The 24,462-nt window shown below is 40.7% G+C and overlaps 2 protein-coding genes across 3 annotated transcripts in view; one reads left to right on the plus strand and one right to left on the minus strand.

Moving 5' to 3' along the window:
• The window catches only part of LOC306870239 (mucosa-associated lymphoid tissue lymphoma translocation protein 1-like), a 1,002,100-nt gene that overhangs the window by 679,605 nt on the left and 298,033 nt on the right, over positions 1-24,462 (plus strand). The gene's annotated exons all lie outside the window — the stretch shown is intronic.
• LOC306870233 (neurogenic locus notch homolog protein 1-like) overlaps positions 1-24,462 on the minus strand; it is a 54,831-nt gene that overhangs the window by 15,304 nt on the left and 15,065 nt on the right. The window contains exons 3-19 of the mRNA XM_079417379.1: positions 20,794-21,056; positions 20,347-20,685; positions 11,042-11,164; positions 10,366-10,599; positions 9,819-9,974; positions 9,502-9,687; positions 9,129-9,242; positions 7,297-7,410; positions 6,848-7,081; positions 6,656-6,766; positions 4,828-5,020; positions 3,823-3,968; positions 3,608-3,721; positions 1,876-1,995; positions 1,631-1,783; positions 1,327-1,555; positions 99-300 (exon numbers count right to left, since the gene is read on the minus strand). Coding sequence (XP_079273505.1) covers positions 99-300; positions 1,327-1,555; positions 1,631-1,783; positions 1,876-1,995; positions 3,608-3,721; positions 3,823-3,968; positions 4,828-5,020; positions 6,656-6,766; positions 6,848-7,081; positions 7,297-7,410; positions 9,129-9,242; positions 9,502-9,687; positions 9,819-9,974; positions 10,366-10,599; positions 11,042-11,164; positions 20,347-20,685; positions 20,794-21,056 — 3,031 coding nt within the window. The remainder of the gene's footprint in view (positions 1-98; positions 301-1,326; positions 1,556-1,630; positions 1,784-1,875; positions 1,996-3,607; positions 3,722-3,822; positions 3,969-4,827; positions 5,021-6,655; positions 6,767-6,847; positions 7,082-7,296; positions 7,411-9,128; positions 9,243-9,501; positions 9,688-9,818; positions 9,975-10,365; positions 10,600-11,041; positions 11,165-20,346; positions 20,686-20,793; positions 21,057-24,462) is intronic.

Consider the following 24,462-nt stretch of genomic DNA (forward strand, 5'->3'; position numbering starts at 1 on the left):
TTAATTGTTTAACAAAGTCTAACACAATCTCTATGAATGTATGATGGATACAAGTTTTGTCCATGTCACACATGCTGTCTAAATCTTTGATTTGTTACCTGGCAGTTAATGCCATGGTATCCCTGCGGGCAGGTGCACTTGTATGTGCCGTAGCTGTCCTGACAGGTGCCTCCATTCAGGCAGGGTCTGGAGTCGCACTCGTTGATGTCATGCTGGCAGTAGTTTCCAGTGAACCCCGTCGGGCACAGACAAGTGAAACTGTTGATGCCATCCACACATGTGCCGCCATTAAAACAAGAGCTGTTTGAAAAAAAAAATTATGATTATCAGTTTTATTTACAACATTAATTTAACATCATGTAGTTTTAATATATAATGGTGTGTGATGACTCTCTGGTTGCATTGTCCTTTGCTTACCAGAGGGGGCACTAATGGACAAGAGAAGAGCTTTTTGTGGTACACTTTATCATGAAGCAGATTAGTTGACTGACAAGACTAGACGGTAACACTTTACTATAGGGTCCAGTTCTCACTATTAAATAGTTATTTATTAGCATGACTATTATTAACATATTGGCTGTTTATTAGTACTTATGAAGCACATATTCTACATCACTACATCACTAACTCAATACCTAATTTAACAACTACCTTACTAACTATTAATAAGCAGCAAATTTTTAATGAGGCAAAAGTCGTAGTTAATGGTTTGTTAATAGAAAGAATTGGACCTTAAAATAAAGTGTGACCAGCTAGACTTTAAAAATTAGACTGATAACTGAGCTGGGATCAGTGGTTTCATGGTAGCCGTGTTGTATAGAGTAATAATGTTGAATTTTCTTTGCATGTCAGAATTCAAAAATTTGGGATCTGTTTTTTTTTATGTTTTTAAAGACTCTTATGCTTACAAATACTACATGTAATCAAAAATACAGTAAAATAGTAGTAAATTTGTGAAACATTATTCCAATTTCAAATAACTGTTTTGTATTTTTAAAATGTAATTTGTTCATGTGACGGCAAAACTCCAGTCTCTTTTGAACGGTAGTGTATCTACAAACATAATTTTTCTGAAGTATTTGTAAGTATTTTATATTTGTGAAAACAGCATGTTTGCTTGTACCTCTATCGTTGTGCAGAAAGGGTGTATAGGGTTTGAATTTTTAGTTTGGGCAATTGTTTTGTGGTACATATCTGTTACTGATATTTGATTGTCTTGCTGCCTCTTGATTGTAACAGTATTCTGTTGCAGCCAAAACAGTGACTTGTTGGCAAAGGTCACTATTTACACATAAGAACTGATACAAATAAGAGTGCAGTTGTTACCTCTCAGTACAGTCAGGTGTGTTGTTCTCACAGTGAATCCCACTAAATCCAGGTGGACAGGTACAGGTGTAACTGTTCACACAATCTGTGCAGTTTGCGCCGTTTTTACATGGGTTACTGTCACATTCATTAATGTCCTCCTCACATCTGCTCCCCCGGAAACCTGGTAGGCAGGTGCAAGTGAAGGCGTTCACAGCGTCTTTGCAGAAGCCACCGTTACTGCAAGGGTCTACAGGAAAAGGAGGGGGTTAGACATCAAGGCAAGATCAACTAGACTGAAATAAGGCTGAAATGGGACACTCACTGGGCTTGCAGTCATCGATGTCTGTCTCACAGTTGTGGCCTGTGTAGCCCGATTTGCAACTGCATTTGTAGCTGCCAATAGAGTTTTGACAGATGGCGTCATTTCGACAAGGGTTTTTGACACATTCGTTGATATCCACCTCGCACGTTTGGCCTACAATTGAGGGACAGCACAAAGTAAGAATGTAGTTATGTATTATATTGAGGCTAGGACAGAATTTCTTGTTAGTTTTGTGAATTTTGTACCTTGCCATCCTTCAGGACACACACAAGAGAAGCTCTCATAGTCTTCGGACTCCTTACACACGCCTCCATTCTTACAGGGTTTAGGGCCACATGGGGCCAACAGGTTTTCACAGTTCTCACCTGGAAGATAAAATATATAAAAAAACCTGAAGCATTAGAAAAACTCCACATTGTTTTGGCATTTCAGTCTGTGTTTTGCATTTAAGATTCTTAAGAGACATTCTTCCCCTATGGAGGCCTAAATTTAGAAGGTGACACTATGTTTCAGTACAGGTTCTGTACCAATTCCTCTTTTCTCTGTTGGAGATTAGACTGTCAGTCCTAGCAAAGAAAAGCACATTTGGCCTATCTGTTTCCACGACGGCCGGCCCCTGCAGGAAGCCAGCAGGTTTTCCTGCCATTGTCTGGCCATTTGCGTTTCTGTGAGAGAGGAAGCAGGGCAAACAGGAAACATGACAGGCTACTGTTCCCACCCTAGTATGACTAGATTTTTGTTATTCTTGATATAACGCTGTGTGGATTTTTCCAAAAAGATAGTCACTGGGAATTAATATGATTTCTGTTCCAGAGGCAGAACATCATTATCTGTTTTGTCAAATAACATTATGAGAGGAAAGAATGTGTCGTCTGTTGAAAACATTTTCCTGTATTGTCAACAGAGATACTTGTAGGGCTCTTGAGGGGCCACTGTCAACAGTCTGGGACTAGATTGATGGAGGAGGGTCTGTTGTTCCTGACTTTGAAATTGTAATACAAACTACTCATAATTTAAAGTGGTTTAAGTATTGTAAAACTAACAATACTTCAAATCGAACAAAAAGTAATAGCCACACTAAAGCTTTCTAAAGACCCCATCAAAAAGGTAAAAAAATAATAAAATAAGTTTAGTTTGGTTTTTCAGGCTTTTAATTTAAACTAATAAATAAATAGGTTTTATATCTTTTTTTAGCTTTAAGGTCTTAAAATTTGTCAGAATTTACTTTACAATATTCTATAGATAAAAAAAAACTTCAGAACGTTTTCTTCATAAAAATGCACTAAAAATATTGATAAATCATTTGACATTTTCAGGCGTATCTACAAATTTGTTTAACAAAATGCTTCTAGAATGAGAAACCTTCCTTTAATTAGCAAATCATTGTTCATGTTTATGTCTTTACCTAAAGGGTATTGGCTATTTACAAGAAATAGCCCATCACAACTTCCTGTTTCAATGGGAAATACATCAACACAGGAAAGAAAGCGAATTGTCATAATGTCATCATGGTCTTTAAAAAAATAATACACTTAATCAAAAATCTCTTTTAGATGTAACCAGATTTTTTTTTTTTTTACATCAGGCATTTTTGAAAGATTTCTGTCACTCGAATCCCTTTTATAAAATAAATAAAATAAAATAATAAAACTAATCAAATAACTTTTAATTTTTTTTTTATTATATATATATATATATATATATATATATATATACATACAGTGTACATATTTTGGTTTATGGCTTTTAACTGTTTAACTAAGACTTTTTAGAACCAAGGCCACTGAAAAAGCACTCTATTGACTATGAGAGAGATGGATGTTAGCATGTTACATATATATATGTTTAGTGTTAGTATTAGTGTTAACTCTCAAATTGATTTAAACAGCTAAACAGTGACATACTACATGCTGGTGAAAAATTTCACAATCCACAAATAACAATCTCAAAATGTCATGAATAAAGCTAAACTCATACCAGTGTATGGCAGCAAACAGTTGCATTTGTATCCAGCCACGTCATCAATACAGGTTCCTTGATTCAAGCAAGGGTTGGAGGCACATTCGTTGATATTTGTTTGGCAGTTGGGACCTATAATCAAATGTTAGAGAGACACAGTGTGTTTGAGTGGGGGTAAAAGGGCATACCACATACTGTAGTTACAGTACATTTGCAGAATGAATGATACGAACCGCTGAAGCCAGCGCGGCATGTGCAGACGTAGCCACTGGTCATGTCCTTACAGGTGCCTCCATTCATACAGGGGTTGGATTCACACTCATTGTTATTAATGTCACAGTTGACACCACTCCAGCCAGAGTCACAAATACAGTTATATCTGTAAGAAACAAGATCTGTTTTATATGGTTTCTGGCTGGTCCTAGCTGGTTTAGATGGGCCTGCTGAACAAAACATCAGATCTTAACTTGAATTGAGCTGGTTTATTGGTATGAGGTCTCATGTCTGGAAAAGACAGTGTTCAACTGTTTTAGTTTGCTAGCAGACTGGTCTCCAAAGTGCCAAATCTATTCTAAAACTAGCCAAAAGACCAGCCAGATCACCGTAAGCTGGTTTAAGCTATTTTGTTTGTTTGTTTTCAGGGGGGTTGGACCCAATATGCCATAATGCAAAAAACAACTTTAAACTGGTATATTTACTTGGTTTTTCCAGCAGGGTGTTTATATTATCTTCAGAATCTTCAGAAATCATTCTGATATGCTGATTTTTTTTTCAATTCAAGTTTATTTGTATAGCGCTTTTCACAATACAAATCGTTGCAAAGCAGCTTTACAGAAAATTGTAAGTTTCTACATTATATTTAGGAGTAGGTTATAAGTGGTGACTATGGCAGAAATGTACAGTAAGAATTATGCAGTTAGTTACAAATTACATGTAATCAAACAGACGGTGAATGCTATTAACCGCAATGATTATATGTTGCAATTAAACGTTGAGAATTAGGCAAAATTATTAAGCAAAAAGACTTGCTGCTTAAGAAACTTCTTATACTTATCAATGTTCAAAGCAGAGATTCTTTGATAAATAAAGTTCAAACAATATTCTTTACAATTATACTTTATACTTCACCATTTTGATCAATTTAATGCATCTTTCACAAATAAAAGTGTTCATTTCTTAATTTTCTTTCTGTCCCCAAACTTTTCATATGGCAGTGTATGTGTGTAAATAATACACACCCATTGACTTTGTCTTCACAGTGTCCATGGATACAGGGGTTGCTAAGGCATTCGTTGAGCTGTGACTGGCAGGTAGTGTCATGATATCCCTCTCTGCACAGACATGTAAACCCATTGACTCCATCAACGCAGGTTCCACCATTGTGACAGGGGTTGATGGTGCATTCATCAATGTTAATGTTACACATTTTCCCTACAAAAAAACAAGACAGAATTAGGAAAATGGTTAAAGAGTGTCACATGTCGTATGGTAGTCAAAATAACTTCTGAATCAACTGCATTCCTTAAGGCCTAGCTTTTAGACTCCACTTCAGGCAGCACCACTATTCACTGAACGCAATGCCAGCATAAAGGCAGAGGTTTCATTTGTCACTTGTCTTTAAAGCACCGGCCAACTTCCCCCTTTTAAAAGATCAACTTTCACAATCTTTTGCAAATCTTTTCTCCTTTCAAACTCCCAGATGTCCTGGAGATCTCTGGCTGAATGAGGGAGCAGGCTGGCTTGCGTGTCTGTTCGGCAGGCAGGGGATTGGGTGAGACTGTAAGCCAACACCACGGCCCAGGCCGAATGTGTGCTCGCTGGCCAGCTGTCTCTCCCCACCCTGCTTTGTTGCCTGTCTCACCTGCTGAACTCTTTGTTGACTCCCCATCTCCTACACATTGATAAAGACCTGGGCTCAGTACACCACCTAGACTGCCTTGATAAAACCACAAACGCAGTGCCTTTTCCAAAGCTTAAATGACCTAGTGGAGCATGAGTATTAAAAATCTCAAAAATAAGACTTGTTGACATGCAGTAAGTGTTACGCAGTAATTGTGGTTAGCTTAGTCTTAGAAAAAAAATATGTTGGAGTTCATATTTAAATGTTATCTTGGCAAATCAAAGACATTGTTTAGATTTCTTATGAAATTCTAGAGAAGAAAAAAAATTGAGAACAAACAACCTCTCCATTTGCCTTTTCATTTGCTACCCTACGCAAGACTTCATGCTAGACCACACATCACTCTCCATAGGCAGCCAACCTGACAATTTTGCTTATAGTGTCTAGGGAATTTCTCAGGACACCTATTTTATAAGGCTAAACCAGTTAAGCGCAATACCTACCCCACTGGTCATGTCAGTCATGGTGTTTATTGCTTACATAACCCTGAAACAAATAGTTACCCTTAACCCTAAACTTAACACCAGTATAGAGTTGGTAACACATCCTGATAGACAGCATTACTGTCCCAATCGGATCCATATGTGACTTTTCTGAACTCTAACCTGAATCCATAAATTCTGAGCTTTTCCTGACAGGTGACTTTGTTGATCAATAAAAATAGCTGTGGGGTGGGGTTTGTGATTGACTGATTTTAAAAAATAGGCACAATTGATGTATTTTGTTGTATATAAGAAACATTTTTTTCTCTATCTTGATTGTAAAGTAAAAGATCTACTGTGTACTTGTAATCGATAGCTATTTAGGTAGAAAAACCCACATACACAGAACACGCACACAAAAACAATATTATCAATGAATGATGCAAATTTCAGTCTGTTTTTCACACTTTTTATGGTCCGTTTATATTTTATAGAACTTTTTGAAGCTTGACAGCTCATGGACACTGTTAACTGTTGTTGTATGGAAAAGATATTTGTGAAGATCTTGAAAACTGAACAGCATATGGGTTTGGAATTACAAAAGGGTGAGGAAATAATTACCAAATTTTCTTTGCTGGGCGAACTATCCAATTGAATTCTCATTTAGAATAAATGAGACTATTTTTTATTTCAGCACAGTTGCTGTTTGCCGATGTATGAGGCACACGATCTAAGACCACTCACCCGTGTATCCCGGTTCACAGGCACACTCGTAACCATTTATCTTGTCAATGCATCTTCCAAAATCGCAGGGATTGCTTTGACAGTCGTCTAGGTTAACCTCACAGTTAGCACCTGTTAACACAAAATAGAACTTAGAATAGAGCTTTTGACAAGCAGGAGTTCACATTTTTGACCATTACAGTAAAAGGGCACCTGCGGTTCCTTTAGGGCAGATGCATAAGTAGGCATTCTCACGGTCCTGGCAGGTGCCTCCATTTTGGCACGGCTGACTGAGACACTCATTAATGTTGATCTCACACAGACGGCCCGTAAAACCAGCACGGCACATACAGGTGAAGGACGCCAGGCCGTCTTTACAAGTGCCGTAGTGACACGGGTTGGATAGACACTCATCTACATCTGTTTCACAATGCTGCCCTGTGTATCCTAAAAAGGAAAACATTCATTTATTATATTTATTATGACATGCATTTCCTCACATTTAGGCCCTGGAATTTCCATGTTTTTCCATGACTCAGAAAGAAATTTATAGCCAAATATTTTACAGCTGTAAAAATGTGTATTTACAACAGAAATATCATGTTTTATGTATTTTTATGACTTTTTTTAAGAGCTGAAACAAGCAGACGGCGTCTTCATACCTTCAGCACACTGGCAGGTGTACATGTTGGGCCCATCGATACACTTGGCCCCATTTTTACAGGGAGTGCTAGCGCACTCATCGATGTCGAACTGGCACTGACTGCCTGAGAATCCTGAGAGGGAGACGAGAGGAAAGGGGAGGGGGTCAATATAGAGATTCCTCTGGTTTGCACCCGCTTCATTCCTCCACACTCGTCTATACAACATGGCCAGCGTTCATTAATTCGCGGCTGCAAGCTTTCGCCCTCTCTCTCAGGTTTTCAAGCTGCTTTTCAACCAACCATCACAGCGAGATGGGGGGAAGGGTGTAAAATAGCGGTAAAAACCTTCCAAGGCCTCCTGACCAAGGGCACCAGACAAAGAGGAACTGTCTATTCAGTGGCACGCCAAGCCATGCCGGTTGCCTCCTTTGTCCCGTAGAAATTTTCCATCACAATGTGCATTCTCCCATGCAGCCTTCGCCCCCCCTCTCCGAGTCTGTCTCACCAAAAGAGCCCCACGCAACCCCTGACCTCATGCTATTTAGCAACCCCATCGCTCAGGAACCCCCAACATTTGTGCTTTCTCCCTCAGTTATTTTAATCCCTCGCTAAAGACGTCTGCTGTTCAAAATACAGTCCGAACACATTAAGGGCTACAAATCCATCAGTGCGGAGATTTATGGGACATTTATCATAGTTGAAGCAACAATAAAACAAAATTGTTGGTATGCACTTCTTAAGGTGCTGTGTGTTAGTCTTCGTACCCTACCTTCAAACTCTATGACATTCTGGTCTCTAGATATGGCTTTAGTGTAAATCTATGGGATTTTTCTGTCCTTTTTATCATCAAGTCTGATCACTTGGAAAAGTAATTACACATCTTGTATTAGTGATAATCTTGATAACAAATTCCTAACTTGCTTATGCCATTCCCTGAGACCCCCTGTCATCGGTAATCAAGGAGTGTCCCATGCATCTTCAGAACTCTAAAATGCCACATTTTAAAAAGTGCCCATTGTGGTTGCTATGGATTCAGTGTGTACACTACTGAAAACGATCCCTGTGCCGCATGCTGAAAAGGAGCTCTGATTTCCATCTGAAACAGTGTAGGGGCCTATCTTCCACTTCTTCATCTTACTATCTCCCAAAACTCCTTTACACCACTCTTGGGGGTCCCCGTAGGCCCCTCTCCTTACACAACCTCATCATGCCTAATATTGTACCTCCGCTCTACCCTCCTTCATTTATGCATGAATTCCTCTGCATCCTAAATGTGCTGTTTTTCAACAAGAAGAGCCTTTCACAAACCTACATTTTCAACAAAATTAGTTTCACGTCATTGGAACTGGACAAAGGATCAAAGTAGGGGCAAAAAGTATTCTTACAATAAAAAAAATTATAGATATCTACTAATAAACATTTTAATATGTAGTCATTAAATGTTTAAATTCAAACAATTATTATACATTAAAATATATTTGGAATTTCTAAACTAAACTTTCTCAAGTAAACATTAGGTAATTAAATTACCAAATTATTTAAATAAATTTTTACATTTAAATTGTCTAAATATTTATTTAAAAAATATTTAACAGAAATATTTGTGCACTAGAAAAAAAATATTGTTTTGGTTAAATAACTATTAATACTGTAAGAGGGTTGTTGCTGTGCATAAATGATATTCATCATCTTACTCAAGCAAAAACTGTCTGAAATTTTAACTTTCCAGAAGCTTTCCAATGGATTATTTGAAGCATTTTAGCCGGGGCTGTGTAAGCCTGCCTCAGGGCAGGGATTAGTGTTCTCCACTCTGTTCTGTCCTGGGAGGTGATTGACCCCTGCACGCTCACCTGTGGGGCACTCGCATTGGTAGTTGTTGATCTTGTCGATGCACTTCCCATTGTTGAGGCAGGGCATGCTGGCGCACTCATCAGTATTGATCTGACAGAAGACTCCCTCGTACCCTGCCAATTAACATAGGGGAGTAAACTCCAGACTTAACAAGAAAATTTAGAATGTCTTAACAATGCCTTTAGTGTTTCTTTTGTGTGTAATTAATAGAATATATTAACTGCATGTAGTCAGGCATCAGTACCATTAGTATTACTACCAAAAGAAGCAATTTATTGGATCACAGGTTGGTCATGTGAGGTAATGTCATCACCAGTGTGGGGGTAATATATAGAGAGCATTTAAACCAAATGCTGCAGATCTTTTGGTTACCTGGCATACAGATACAATGAAAGCCTCCAATTTGATCCAAACAGGTAGCGTCATTCTGGCATGGGTTGGACATGCATTCGTTTATGTCCAGTTCACATCGAGCTCCCACATATCCCTGCAGACATTTACACTGGAAGGAACCTTTTGTGTTTATACACTTTCCAGCATGTTCGCAAGGGTTTGCACCTAAAAGGGGACAAAAACATATACAATTAAAATATTCTATTGCAATAGCTACATTTTTAAACACGACTAGTGTGCTTATCAAGCACCATCGGTAATGTTTATGTATACAATTCAATGCAGCCATTCCTTACCCAGCGAACATTCGTCAACGTCTTGATCACAGGCTGGGCCAACGTAACCCAGAGGACAGGTACAGATGGCCTTGCCGTTGACTGGATTGGTGTCACAGTTGGAGCCTTTCTGGCATGGGTTACTAATGCAAGCATCATCCAGGTGACACAGCAGACCTAAAACACAGAGACACACAATGAGAATTAGCTTGTGCAGGAATTTATGAGATTAAACCTAAGTGAACATCTCCTTTTTAAACAGCACGGCAGATTTTATAGACCCAATGAAATCAAACAGAAGTTTTATGCCACTTAGTTCATAGTTTTTAACTTTATATCATCTATGTGATATAGTGTACTCCTAAAAATGAATACATTTTAGCAGATTAAAAGAACAAGCAAATTAATATGTCCCATCCCAACTTTCTGCTCCAGTAGAAAATTGAGAAAAGTGGATTTTCTTCAGTGGATTTGCTCAAAACTCACAAAAAACCTAATGCTTAAATAACAGAATGAGTGCCTCAAACCATGATGCATATGATTCATGAGAGAAAAAAAAGATGCACACCTGTGCGTCCATGAGGGCATTCACAGAGGAAGGAGGCCACCCGATCATGGCATGTGGCTCCTGCGTGGCAGGCTGCATCTGCGCAATCATCGATGTTTTCGCTGCAGTCGTCCCCTGTCCAGCCATTTACACACACACAGTTGTATCCACCCTGTGTGTTCAAGCATGTACCACCATTCTGGCAGGAATTAGGCATCAAATCACACTCGTTGACGTCTTCGGTACAGAACTGACCTGAGGAATTAACATAAATAGGCATTCATTTCACCACATTTATTTTCCTGACACAGCCCAGCAGGCACCAGACGTCTATATAACGTCAGGTTGACGTTGGACATGACATCGGACAGACGTTGCATTTTGGTTGAAAATGAAAATCGAGGTGATGTCAATATCTGACGTTGACTTAACGTTGGATTTTGGTGATACAACCAAAAAAACAACAAAATCTCAACGTCAGCTGACGTCGATATCGGACATCAATTTAACATTAACATTAGACGTTGAATTTACATTGAATTTTGGTCACCCGACGTCACAACCGAAATATCCAATATCTTACGACGTTGTGTGCCTGCTGGGAGTTGAAATACGAAAAAGATTTTAGCCTTACTGATTAAAAAAAATGTATTTGTATCTGTAAGTGAAATGTGGGGTTTGACTAGGTAGTTGTTACCTGTCCACTCTGGCTTGCACTGGCAGTTATAGGTGTTCACTCCATCCACACAGGTTCCTCCATTAAGACAACGATGGTCTGGACAGTCATCAATGTTCTCTTCGCAGTTCTGACCACTGAAGCCTGAAAAGAAATAATCAATTTCAGTAAAAATTTCTTTAAAAGTCTACTTTTAAGAGTCAGAACTGAAAAAGATTGTTCACATACCCATTTCAGACACTGCCTGTTCAAGGTTACACTCCTAAAAACTTAACTATATAAAATATTATTCAAAAGTTTGGGGTCATTTTTATTTCTTTTAAGAAATTAATTTTAATTGTATTTAATTTGAGTTATTTTATTACTTCAACAAACTAAATGGAAATTCAATTATATATATATATATATATATATATATATATTGAATTTATAAATGTGTATGTGGTTGTACATACACATGTAGTTGTTTTTTGGTGTTTGGCTTAGTGTTATGTTATGTTATGTTATCATTATTATACTCTTATACCCTTTGTTCTTTAATATTTTGAATTGTTTTTAGCTTTATTTTTTGTTTTTCATTTAAAATGTTAAGTTTTGACATTTTGTTGTATGCATTTGTCATTTTTATTTAATTTCTTTATTTTTAAAATGTGTATAGGTGTTATTTATAAACTTTTAGCTTTTAATTTTGGATCTGGTTTTAGTTTTACAATTGATTGCTTCTGTTGTCCTCATTTGTAAGTTGCTTTGGATAAAAGCCTCTGCTAAATGACTAAATATAAATATAAATAATATTTCTGAAGGATCATGTGACACTGAAGACTGGAGTAATGAATGCTGAAAGTTCTGCTTTGCATCACATTTTTAAATATACTGAAATAGAAAACCGTTAGTTTAAATATTTCACAATATTATTTTTGCTGTAAATTTGATCAAATAAATATAGCTTTGATTTAAAAAAATCTTCATGATTTTAAACTTTGAATGGTAGTGTACCTGTCCAATTTATTTCCACAATTCTTTTTATTTATGCTGTTCACACTATCATCCAAAAAACATAAATATATCCTGTATCTTTTGAGCAGTGTGAAATAAAACAATCAGCGCTTCATACATAACCCATAATATCACATTTTCTAGACATGGATAAATATTTGAGCAACTGTTTGCTGACAGAATTCATGTTTCTTCACAAAGAACTAAATATTTATATCAGATTGCACAGCACAGATCCTTTAACACAAACATGCAAATTCAATTGTTTCCCGGTATAAACAGAGGAATAAAATGTTGTGAAACATTTGAAAACAGTCGTTACTTTTGTTGCGGTCAACAGTCTTCCTTTTCTGAGAAGACTGGCAGTACCAGGATTCTGTTAGAGGCACCAACGACAACGACTCAACTGACTAACCACAATTTCCTACAATTTAACACCAAAATGTGCAGTTATGATATATTTCATAACTGATCACATCATATACTATGAATTCTTCCTTCAAAGCCCATGACTGTACGGAATACAAGAGAAAGAAATAACTTTAGTGATGCTTCCTCGATAGGGGTGGGAATCGCAGGGTACCTCACAATACGATATAATCACGATACATGGCTCACGATAACGATAATATCACGATACAGCGATTCTGCGATAATCGATATATTTCTAGAAAATCCTATAATGATACATCACGATATCTGTCTAAACAAAATGCCCGTGAAAAGGTTAAGTGTAAGTTTTCTTTCTTTATTGAAGTCCAAACTGTTAGAAAACAGCAAAAATGTTGAGTAGGCTAAATTAATCATTTTATTCTTGGACTTATTAAAAGCTTACACTTTTATTTTTCTCTGTGTTTAAACAAACACATTTAACTGCTTATCAAACAGAAAAAAACTACATAGATATAATATAGACCTGGTACATTTCAAAATTTACCTCTCATCATAAAAACGGAGCCCCACACAAAGAAATAGCTGTTCACATCGCGTCTTTTGCACGTTCAGGTTCGTTATTTAGTTTTCTTCTCCATAAAAATATATATAGCAGTAAAGCTAACACAGTGGCTGGAAATCTGTTTATCCTTCCGGTTAATCGTGCTTCCCCATCTTCATAGAAAACACGGTTCATGGAACTTACTCTGAGTTTTTGGAAAGAAGCTGGAAATGGCACGGCCGCGATTTCCACACATTTTTAGACACTGTTAGATTTAGGTCATTTTGTCTGGCATGATATGCGATCCACTTGGGTCAAAGGAATAGTGATGGGAGGCGGACACACAGGCACACACACACACGCATTCTGATTCTACCAACACTGACTCTAACCTAGGGACACCAGCATAAGGATGTTGTCGTTCAGACATTTCCTCATGATAAGTACAAATATTTTCCTGCCGGCCTGTTCACACACACACATGCAGACAGTGCTGCAACGGGAGTGCAGATACTCTGACTAGGCCGGGTTTAAATGAGGCTGTGAGAAGGGCATTCTGTGAGAGGTAGCCTATCCCATGTTCCAAAGTTGTGGGAAACACTGAAACTGCATTGTTATTGCAAACTCACTGAGCTCATCTGAAATCTCTACATTCAGTGTTGACCCGGATAGAGGGTTGATATAATTTGTCTTACTGCTGGAACCGATGTCGTCAACAGGACACTTGTGAGTCAAAATAAGCTGAGTGGATTTCCTCTGAGTAATCAAGAGGCTGCCATTGATCCGTCATTTAATGAACTAATTTGTTACGTAACTAATGTCAGTTAAAGCCCTCATCACGATTAAAAAGATTCATAGACCCCATAATCATGAGGAGTATTTAAGACAAGTCTGTGAAAGTTAGCATGCTAAACAGCTCTTAAGCCAGGAAAGGGTATATGTTAGAACAAGTCAGCAAAGTACATAATTACATAAGCTTCAGACCTAGGCAATATATCAAATATCCACATATTCATGGTGATTTAGCTGGATAAATTATGGCAACATTGTGAATATTGTGTTGATTTTAATGTTTTTCATGACGACTTTTTGTCTCAATCCAAACTGTTTTACAACCTGAATTCCAGAAATGTTGGGACGTTTTTTAAATTTGAATAAAATGAAAACTAAAAGATTTTCAAATCACATGAGCCAATATTTTATTCACAATAGAACATAGATAACATGACAAATGTTTAAACTGAGAAATTTTACACTTTTATCCACTAAATGAGCTCATTTCAAATTTGATGCCTGCTACAAGTCTCAAAAAAAGTTGGCACGGGGGCAGCAAAGGCCTGAAAAAGCAAGAAATGTTGAAAAGATTCAGCTGGGAGAACATCTAGCAACTACTTAAGTTAATTGACATCAGGTCTGTAACATGATTAGCTATAAAAGGGATATCTTAGAGAGGCAGAATCTCTCAGAAGTAAAGATGGGCAGAGGCTCTCCAATCTGTGAAAGAGTGCGTAAAAAGATTGCGGCATACTTTAAAAACAACATTCCTCAACGTCAAATTGCAAAGGCTTTGCAAATCTCATCATCTACAGTGCATAACATCATCAAAAGATTCAGAGAAACTGGAGAAATCTCTGCGAGTAAGGGACAAGGCCGAAGACCTTTGTTGAATGCCAGTGGTCTTCGGACCCTCAGATGACACTGCATCACTCATCGGCATGATTCTAATTGACATTACTAAATGGGCCCAGGAATACTTCCAGAAACCACTGTCTGTAAACACAATCCGCCGTGCCATCTGCAAATGCCAACTAAAGCTCTATCATGCATAAAGAAAGCCATATGTGAACATGGTCCAGAAGCGTCGTTGTGTCCTGTGGGCCAAGGCTCATTTAAAATGGACTGTTTCAAAGTGGAAAAGTGTTCTATGGTCAGACGAGTCCAAATTTGAAATTCTTGTTGGAAATCACGGACGCCGTGTCCTCCAGACTAAAGAGGAGGGAGACCTTCCAGCGTGTTATCAGCGTTCAGTTCAAAAGCCAGCATCTCTGATGGTATGGGGGTGCATATGTGCATACGGTATGGGCAGCTTGCATGTTTTGGAAGGCACTATGAGTGCTGAAAGGTATATAAAGGTTTTAGAGCAATATATGCTCCCCTCTAGACGACGTCTATTTCAGGGAAGGCCTTGTGTATTTCAGCAGGACAATGCAAAACCACATACTACAGCCATTACAACAGCATGGCTTCATAGTAGAAGAGTCCGGGTACTGAATTGGCCTGCCTGCAGTCCAGATCTTTCACCTATAGAGAACATTTGGTGCATCATTAAAAGAAAAATACGTCAAAGATGACCACGAACTCTTCAGCAGCTGGAAACCTATATCAAGCAAGAATGGGACCAAATTCCAACACCAAAACTTCAGAGACTCATAACCTCGATGCCCAGACGTCTTCAAACTGTTTTGAAAAGAGGAGATACTACACCATGCTAAACATGCCCCCGTCCCAACTATTTTGAGACCTGTAGCAGGCATCAAATTTGAAATGAGCTCATTTTCTGCATAACATTAAACATTTGTTATGTTATCTATGTTCTATTGTGAATACAATATTGGCTCAAGTGATCTGAAATTCTTTTTTTGTTTTCATTTTATTCAAATGTAAAAAAACGTCCCAACATTTCTGGAATTCGGGTTGTAGATCTGGTAGGTATTTATTAAACTATGTATTTGTGATTTTATAATTCTGTAATTGTACTGTATTGCTAGACATTTTTGTGCTTTGTTTTATGTTTGTATATATATGTATGTGTGTATATAAATTGTATTAAAAAGAATCGCGAGAGGTGAATCGCTTTCCCCCCACTTATAATATACTGTATATATACATACATACATATTGTCAGTCCTTGTCTTGTGTTTCCCCTCCTCCTGTGCCCATATTTGGCCTTCCTGTTCCTGTCCTCGTTTGTCTCCATTAGTTTAATTAGTCCCTAGCCCTGTGTTTTGATTAGTCCACACCTGTTCCGTATTTCCCTGTGTTTATAATCCCTGTGTTTCCTAGCCCCTGTGTCCGGTCTTAATCGTCATAGATGTTCGTCTCTCCCCAAGCTCCTCGTCTCTTTGTGTGCGTCTCACCAAATAAAAGGATTTTTGGTACTCCTACGTCTCCTCGCTCCTTGTCTCCCGAGAGGGAACGTGACGGAAGACCGGACCTACAACAACACTATGGCTGAAGACAGGCTTTGGTGTCTGCGGCAGGATGGTCGGGAGTTGGTAGAGTATGTAGAGGAGTTTCTTGAGGTTTCCAACGAGGTGAGCTGGATTGACGCCTCGCTCGGTGTGTGTTTTCGGTTTGGGTTGGACAAAGATGTCATCAGCTGCGATATCCCCACGTCCAGTTTTTCCCTTATCGGGCTGATAAATTATGTCCTCAATGTACATGGCATTGATTTCGAAGTCGAAGAATGTCAAACCGATCTTCGTCCAACCCAACCCGAGAACAACCCGGCCTCACCAGCTCACCGCTCGCCAGGACCCTCCACATGCCCTGCCAAATGTTCCGGCCACCCAACTCTTCCCAGCACTGCTGCTGTCCTCAGCCCAGAGCACCCGCGCAACCCCGCGCTTCAAGAGAGCCCTCCTGAGTTCCCGCTGGTGCCGTCCTGCCCTCCTGAGTTCCCGCTGGGGCCGTCCAGCCCTCCTGAGTTCCCGCTGGTTCCGTCCAGCCCTCCTGAGTTCCCGCTGGTTCCGTCCAGCCCTCCTGAGTTCCCGCTGGTTCCGCCCAGCCCTCCTGAGTTCCCGCTGGTTCCGTCCAGCCCTCCTGAGTTCCCGCTGGTTCCGTCGCGCCCCCAGGTGTCCGCGCTTCCAGAGCGCCCCCAGGTGTCCGCGCTTCCAGAGCGCCCCCAAGTGTCCGCGCTTCCAGAGCGCCCCCAAGTGTCCGCGCTTCCAGAGCGCCCCCAAGTGTCCGCGCTTCCAGAGCGCCCCCAAGTGTCCGCGCTTCCAGAGCGCCCCCAAGTGCCCGCGCTTCCAGAGCGCCCCCAAGTGTCCGCGCTTCCAGAGCGCCCCCAAGTGTCCGCGCTTCCAGAGCGCCCCCAAGTGTCCGCGCTTCCAGAGCGCCCCCCAGTGCCGGCTCCACGCACGTGCCCTCCAGTGCCGGCTCCACGCCCGTGCCCCCCTGAGTTCCCGCTGGTTCCGTCCAGCCCAGCTCGTCAAGAGCGTCCCCAAGTTTCCGCGCTGCAAGAGCGCCCCCAGGTGTCCGCGCTTCCCGAGCGCCCTCCCGTGCCGGCTCCTCGCACGTGCCCTCCCGTGCCGGCTCCACGCACGTGCCCTCCCGTGCCGGCTCCACGCACGTGCCCTCCCGTGCCGGCTCCACGCACGTGCCCTCCCGTGCCGGCTCCACGCACGTTCCCGCGGGTTCTGTCCAGCCCCGCGCTGCAAGAGCGCCCGACAGAGTCCGCGCTGCAAGAGCGCCCGACAGAGTCCGCGCTGCAAGAGCGCCCGACAGAGTCCGCGCTGCAAGAGCGCCCGACAGAGTCCGCGCTGCAAGAGCGCCCGACAGAGTCCGCGCTGCAAGAGCGCCCGACAGAGTCCGCGCTGCAAGAGCGCCCGACAGAGTCCGCGCTGCAAGAGCGCCCGACAGAGTCCGCGCTGCAAGAGCGCCCGACAGAGTCCGCTCCTCTGTGGCTCCCAGGGGGGAGCTTCCCCAAGAAAATTTTGGGGGGGGGTAAGAGGGTCACAGCCTGTGTGGCCGGGCCAAGGGCCAAGGCCACACGACCCGAAAAAAATAGGCCGTGGCTTCCCGAGTCCCCTGACCCGCCCTGGCCTCCCGAGTCCCCTGACCCGCCCTGGCCTCCCGAGTCCCCTGACCCGCCATGGCCTCCCGAGTCCCCTGACCCGCCATGGCCTCCCGAGTCCCCTGACCCGCCATGGCCTCCCGAGTCCCCTGACCCGCCATGGCCTCCCGAGTCCCCTGACCCGCCATGGCCTCCCGAGTCCCCTGACCCGCCATGGCCCCTGGAACGGGCACCGCCCTGGAGGCCTCCAGAGCGCCCACCCCCCCTCCCCATTGGATGGTGTTAGGCGTGAGGACACGCCTTCCGGAGGGGGGCGTAATGTCAGTCCTTGTCTTGTGTTTCCCCTCCTCCTGTGCCCATATTTGGCCTTCCTGTTCCTGTCCTCGTTTGTCTCCATTAGTTTAATTAGTCCCTAGCCCTGTGTTTTGATTAGTCCACACCTGTTCCGTATTTCCCTGTGTTTATAATCCCTGTGTTTCCTAGCCCCTGTGTCCGGTCTTAATCGTCATAGATGTTCGTCTCTCCCCAAGCTCCTCGTCTCTTTGTGTGCGTCTCACCAAATAAAAGGATTTTTGGTACTCCTACGTCTCCTCGCTCCTTGTCTCCCGAGAGGGAACGTGACACATATATATAAATGCAGTGCCTTGCGAATGTATTCATACCCCTTCATTTTTTTCACATTTTGTTATGTTGCTGCCTTATGTTAAACTGCTTTAAATTACTTTTTCCCCCACATCAATCTACACTCCATACACCATATTGACAAAGCAAAAACAGAATTGTCACAACTTCGTAAATAAAAAAAAATAAAAAATAAAAACTCAAATAAGTACATTGCATAAGTATTCATCCCCTTAACTAAATATTTAGCTGAAGTACCTTTACAGCCTCAAGTCTTTTTTGTTTGATGTGACAAGCTTTGCTCATCAACATTTGGCTATTGTCTCCTCACCTTTTCACCTCTCAAGCTCTTTCAGGTTGGATGGGGGGGCAGATGCACATTTTCAGGTTTCTCCAGAAATATTTGATTGGGTTCAAGTCCAGGCTGTGGCTGGGCCACTCAAATACATTCACAGCGTTGTGTATAAGCCACTCTTGCTGTGTGCTTAGGGTCACTGTCCTGTTGGAAGGTAAACCTTCTGCCCAGTCTGAGGTTCTGAATGCTCTGGACTGGGTTTTCATTAAGGCTATCTGAATATTTTGGTGCATTGAGCTTTTCTTCTATTCTAATGAGTCTCTACAGACTGTTCTTTTGACCCCAGGGCTTGGTTCTTGCTCTGATATGCATTATCAGCTGTTGGACCTTTTATTAAGATGTGTAAGCCTTTCCAAATTAATACCCATTCAATTGAATTTGTCACAGGTTACCTTCACTCAAAGTCTAGTATCACCTACAAGCAATGATCCTGAGCTAAATTCCAACTGTCTCAGATAAGGGTATGAGTACGTATGCAATGGAATCATTTAAGTTTTTTATTTTTAATATATTTTTTAATATACTTTTTTTGCTTTACCATTATAGTGTATGGAGTGTACATTGATGGCCTAATGGTTAGAGAGTCGGACTCGTAATCGAAAGGTTGCGGGTTCGAGTCCCCGGCCGGCAGGGATTGTAGGTGGGGGGAGTGAATGTCCAGCGCTCTCTCCACCCTCAATACCACGACTGAGGTGCCCTTGAGCAAGGCACCGAACCACCAATTGCTCCCCGGGCGCCGCAGCATGGCTGCCCACTGCTCCGAGTGTGTGTTCACGGTGTGTGTGTGTGTGTGTGTGTGCATTTGTTCACTACTCACTGCTGTGTGTGTGCACTTGGATGGGTTAAACGCAGAGCACCAATTTCGAGTATGGGTCACCATACTTGACAATACGTCACGACTTTCACTTTAACTTTTTTGATGTGGAAAAAAGTAATTTAAAGCAGTTTAATATAAGGCAGCAACATAAAACGTGAAAAAAATGAAGGGGTATAAATAATTTCGCAAGGCACTGTATGTATATATATATATATATATAGTGCCTTGTGAAATTATTTATACCCCTTCATTTTTTTCACTGGATATTACTGGATATTACTGTATATTAAAAAATGTATATACAGTAATATATATATATATATATATATATATATATATATATATATATAGTATATTACTGTATATTATTTTTTTCCAGCATTTTATGGTGGTGCATATATATGAAAATGTTTAAATATTAAATAAAGAAAAATATATCTACATATGTTAATTTAGTGCAAATTTTGAACATGTTGAACTAAATTGTTACAGTGATTTACATATTGAATGAAATGATTTGATATTAATATAATAAAAAAACTGAGTAATAATAATATTTTTTAAATCTAATTTACCCTAATAAGGATAAAAAAAATCAAGAAATCATTTTAATCAAATACAGGATTTTATACAAGACAGACTTAGTTCAGCATAGTTCAGTGTAACATATGTTAACAGCTATGGTGTTTTTTGGTAATGGTAATTGTTTTACTTTATAGCAGCGAACAGTAACTTTGAAGTCATGCAAACAAAGAAAGCTTTAGGACGCCAGAGTCCTCGTGCAGATTAACAGATTAAGGATGCCTACCTGGCAAACAGGAGCACTCATAGCTCGTCTCTCCCTTCTGTACGCAGGTGCCTCCGTGGTAGCATGGTGAAGGGTTACAGGGCTGATAGAGGGTCTCGCAATGTCTCCCAGTGTACTCTGCAGGGCAGTTGCAGCGATATGTGCCCACCTCATTCTCACACACGCCACCATTCTTGCAAGGAGAGGGACTCTGGGCGCACTCATTGACATCTTGTTTGCAGGTTTGGCCTGAGAAGAAGGGTGTGCAGTGGCATATGTAGTCGGAATCAAAGGGACTACACTTACCGCCATTGGCACATGGATTTGAGGCACAAGGATCAGCTTGATGGCAGTTCTTACCTAGTGATCAAGAATGTTTACGATCAGAATATGCTCACCACTGTCTGGATTTGAGATGTTAGCTCATACTCCTCATATACATAGTTTCTGACAGCATTATGGTCTTACCTGACCAGCCTGGTGGGCATTTACACTTGTAACTGTGGATGCTGGTGAGTTCACACGTGCCTCCGTTTCGGCACGGGGAGCTAAGGCACACGTTATTGGTGGGAGTGAGACACAGTCGGTCCGTGTAGCCCAGGCTGCAGTTGCACACAAAGTCCACCTTATTGACAGACGTAATCAAATGGCACACGCCGCCATTTCTGCACGGGGACTGGAAGCAGGGGTTGCGGAACTGGCATGCTGTGCCGGCAAATGGCTCAGGACACCTGCAGAGTGGAAAGCAAGCACAGGGAGAATTAGTACTGTATATACGGCACTCAGTATATGATTTAAACTTCATAGTCATAAAGCCACTTTCAATGGCATTAGTCTAGCACTGGATAAAATGTCAGTATAAATCGAGGTAACTGGACTGTAATGAAACCACTGCATTATAATTTTCCACTGCATTTATAAGTTTTCAACTTCTCTTAACAAACAGTAACTAGTAATGTTACTGTGTCATATTTGTTGTGTAAAGGTGTATTATTTGTTGTGTAAAAGTGTAAAGGTCATTGTACACTGAATCCGAAAGTTTGGTCTGAAATTTTCACACATTATGTAAATCATGTTTACACACTGCCTCTGAAACTTTCGTCCGTCATAAAAAAATTAGGATCAGGTTTTATTTTTGCATCCGTAGCAAGCATTTTGGTAGGAAAGGATGACGAATGTGAAAAAAAAACGAGTGGAAGTCAGTGTGGAAGGACTTTAAGTCTATTCTTTGTTGTCAAAATCAGCCTACAAACAGCTTGTTAATAGTTGCACAAAAACCTGGTATATGAGTTAGCATTTTAACAGCAAAACTATTACACAAAACCGCTTTTAACACTGAACGTGTTCGAGAGCTCAAGATGGAGGGTAATGGAATGGAAAAACAAGGTCTAGGGATGCATTTTTAAAGTTGAACTTATTTTACCTTGAGCACTGTGTTAACTTAGCTGTCACGTGCAAGTTACTGTCACAAATTCAAAAGTCAAACATGTCAATATATAGCATGTGTACATAAAAAAACAATGGAACAGCAGCACAGTGGAATGCAAAAACGGGTTCTGTATGAACGGTCTTACTGGCTTTATAGTTTTACAACTATAGCAAAATTACTTAGTCCAAAACTGTACCATCATAGAATTACGAATATGTAGTATAGGTAACATATCAGTTATCTATTACAATTATCTATATTAACATATATATACATATACACACTCACTGGCCACTTTATTGTACATCTTGCTAGTACCGGGTTGGACCCCCTTTTGCCTTCAGAACTGCCTTAATTCTTCGTGGCATAGATTCAACAAGGTGTTGGAAACATTCCTCAGAGATTTTGGTCCATATTGACATGATAGCATCACGCAGTTGCTGCAGATTTGTCGGCTGCGCATCCATGATGCGAATCTCCCGTTCCACCACATCCCCAAGGTGCTCTATTGGATAGAGATCTGGTGACTGTGGAGGCCATTTGAGTAAAGTGAACTCATTGTCATGTTCAAGAAACCAGTCTGAGATGATTTGAGCTTTGTGACATGGTGCATTATCCTGCTGGAAGTAGCCGTCAGAAGATGGGTACACTGTAGTCATAAAGGGATGGACATGGTCAGCAACAATACTCAGGTAGGCGTTTAAACGATGCTCAATTGGTACCAAGGGGCCCAAAGTGTGCCAAGAAAATATCCCCCACACCATTACACCACCACCAGCCTGAACTGTTGAGACAAGGCAGGATGGATCCATGCTTTCATGTTCTTTACACCAAATTCTGACCCTACCTTCTGAATGTCGCAGCAGAAATCGAGACTCATCAGACCAGGCAACATTTTTCCAATCTTCTATTGTCCAATTTTGGTGAGCCTATGCGAATTGTAGCCTCCGTTTCCAGTTCTTAGCTGACAGGAGCGGCACCCGGTGTGGTCTTCTGCTGCTGTAGCCCATCTGCTTCAGGGTTCGACGTGTTGTGCGTTCAGAGATGGTATTCTGCATACCTTGGTTGTAACGAGTGGTTATTTGAGTTACCGTTGCCTTTCTATCATCCCAGTCTGCCCATTCTCCTCTGACCTCTGACGAGGCATTTTCGTCCATGCAACTGCTGCTCACTGGATATTTTCTCTTTTTCGGACCATTCTCTGTAAACCCTAGAGATGGTTGTGCGTGAAAATCCCAGTAGATCAGCAGATTTTGAAATACTCAGACCAGCCTGTCTGGCACCAACAACCATTCCATGTTCAAAGTCACTTAAATCCCCTTTCTTCCCCATTCTGATGCTCGGTTTGAACTTCAGCAAGTCGTCTTCACCACATCTAGATGCCTAAATGCATTGAGTTGCTGTCATGTGATTGGCTGATTAGCAATTTGTGTTACCAAGCAATTGAACAGGTGTACATAATAAAGTGGCCGGTGAGTGTGTGTATATATATATGTATATATATATATATATATTGGATATACATATAACTTTGCTTGTTCTGCACTATTTCTGCAATGATTGATGTTAGTTTTAGTTTTAATTTTTTTTTTTATTATTTAGATACACTAGTATGTAATTTTAAAGTATGGCCATTTATCAGTTATCATTATCAGACATAAATTTAAAATAATTATCGCCTTATCTGTATTGGCCAGAATTTTAATATCAGGCATACTAACAAATAATGTATGCCTGAGAAATCCAGACATACACAGCAAAGCAAAAAGTTTAAGAATTACAAAGTGTAAAAAGATTGTGCGGCCACACTATATTTTAATGTACAATTCTCACTATTAGCTGTCAAACCAATAACTATGACTTTTGCCTCAGTAAACTTCTAATTTGCTGCTTATTAATAGTTAGTAAGGTAGTTGTTAAATTTAGGAATTGGGTAGGATTAGGTATGTAGAATATGATCATATATGTGCTTTATTAGTACTAATAAACAGCGAATATGTTAATAATAGGCATGCTAATAAGCAAATAGTTAATAGTCAGAATTGGTCCCTATACTTAAGTGTTACTGATTGTGTTTTTTTGAATGTTTAAGGTTTTCTCACAGATTGAGGTTATGGTTCACAGGTGTAATCCTGTTTCAAACGGATTTATGAAAGTCAGCCATCCATCAGTGGCTCTTAGGAGAAAAAAACGAGCACCCCAGCCTTTCTGAATGAATCTGAATTCATTCACTCCAAAGACAAGGCAGTGTCTATACAAGGGTCTTTGAACCCAGGCCTAACATTATCAGGACTTCAAAGCTGTCTTCCTCCATCTCAATGCCTGCTATTCTTCTACAGTACAGAGTCTCCGCAGCATCAATCAGGACCTTGGGAATACAGAGACGGCACAGCAAAAACTTTGTAAAAGAGCCGTACAGACTTCATAACAGGTTTTTCCTGGGTTGGCTTGAAAGTAATCTTTTGCCGATTTTACTCGGCGACACAAAAGGGGCCCTCCCTTGCTGAAATAACCTTTTGCAAAAAGCTAAAGCCATCCAGAGCCTCTGGAATACCGAAGCTATGTTTTTGGCCTCGGGGGGCAGCCGGAATATCTCAACACATTCCCAGTGCACTGTTCTCTGATCCAAACAGGGCCCCCCTTGGTGGGTTGGATGTTTTTACTGTGTCTCTCCCAGGATTAGGATGGCCAATAACTTCAACCAAGAA

This window comes from Barbus barbus, assembly GCF_936440315.1.
Source record: "Barbus barbus genome assembly, chromosome: 5".
Classification (NCBI taxonomy): domain Eukaryota; kingdom Metazoa; phylum Chordata; class Actinopteri; order Cypriniformes; family Cyprinidae; genus Barbus; species Barbus barbus.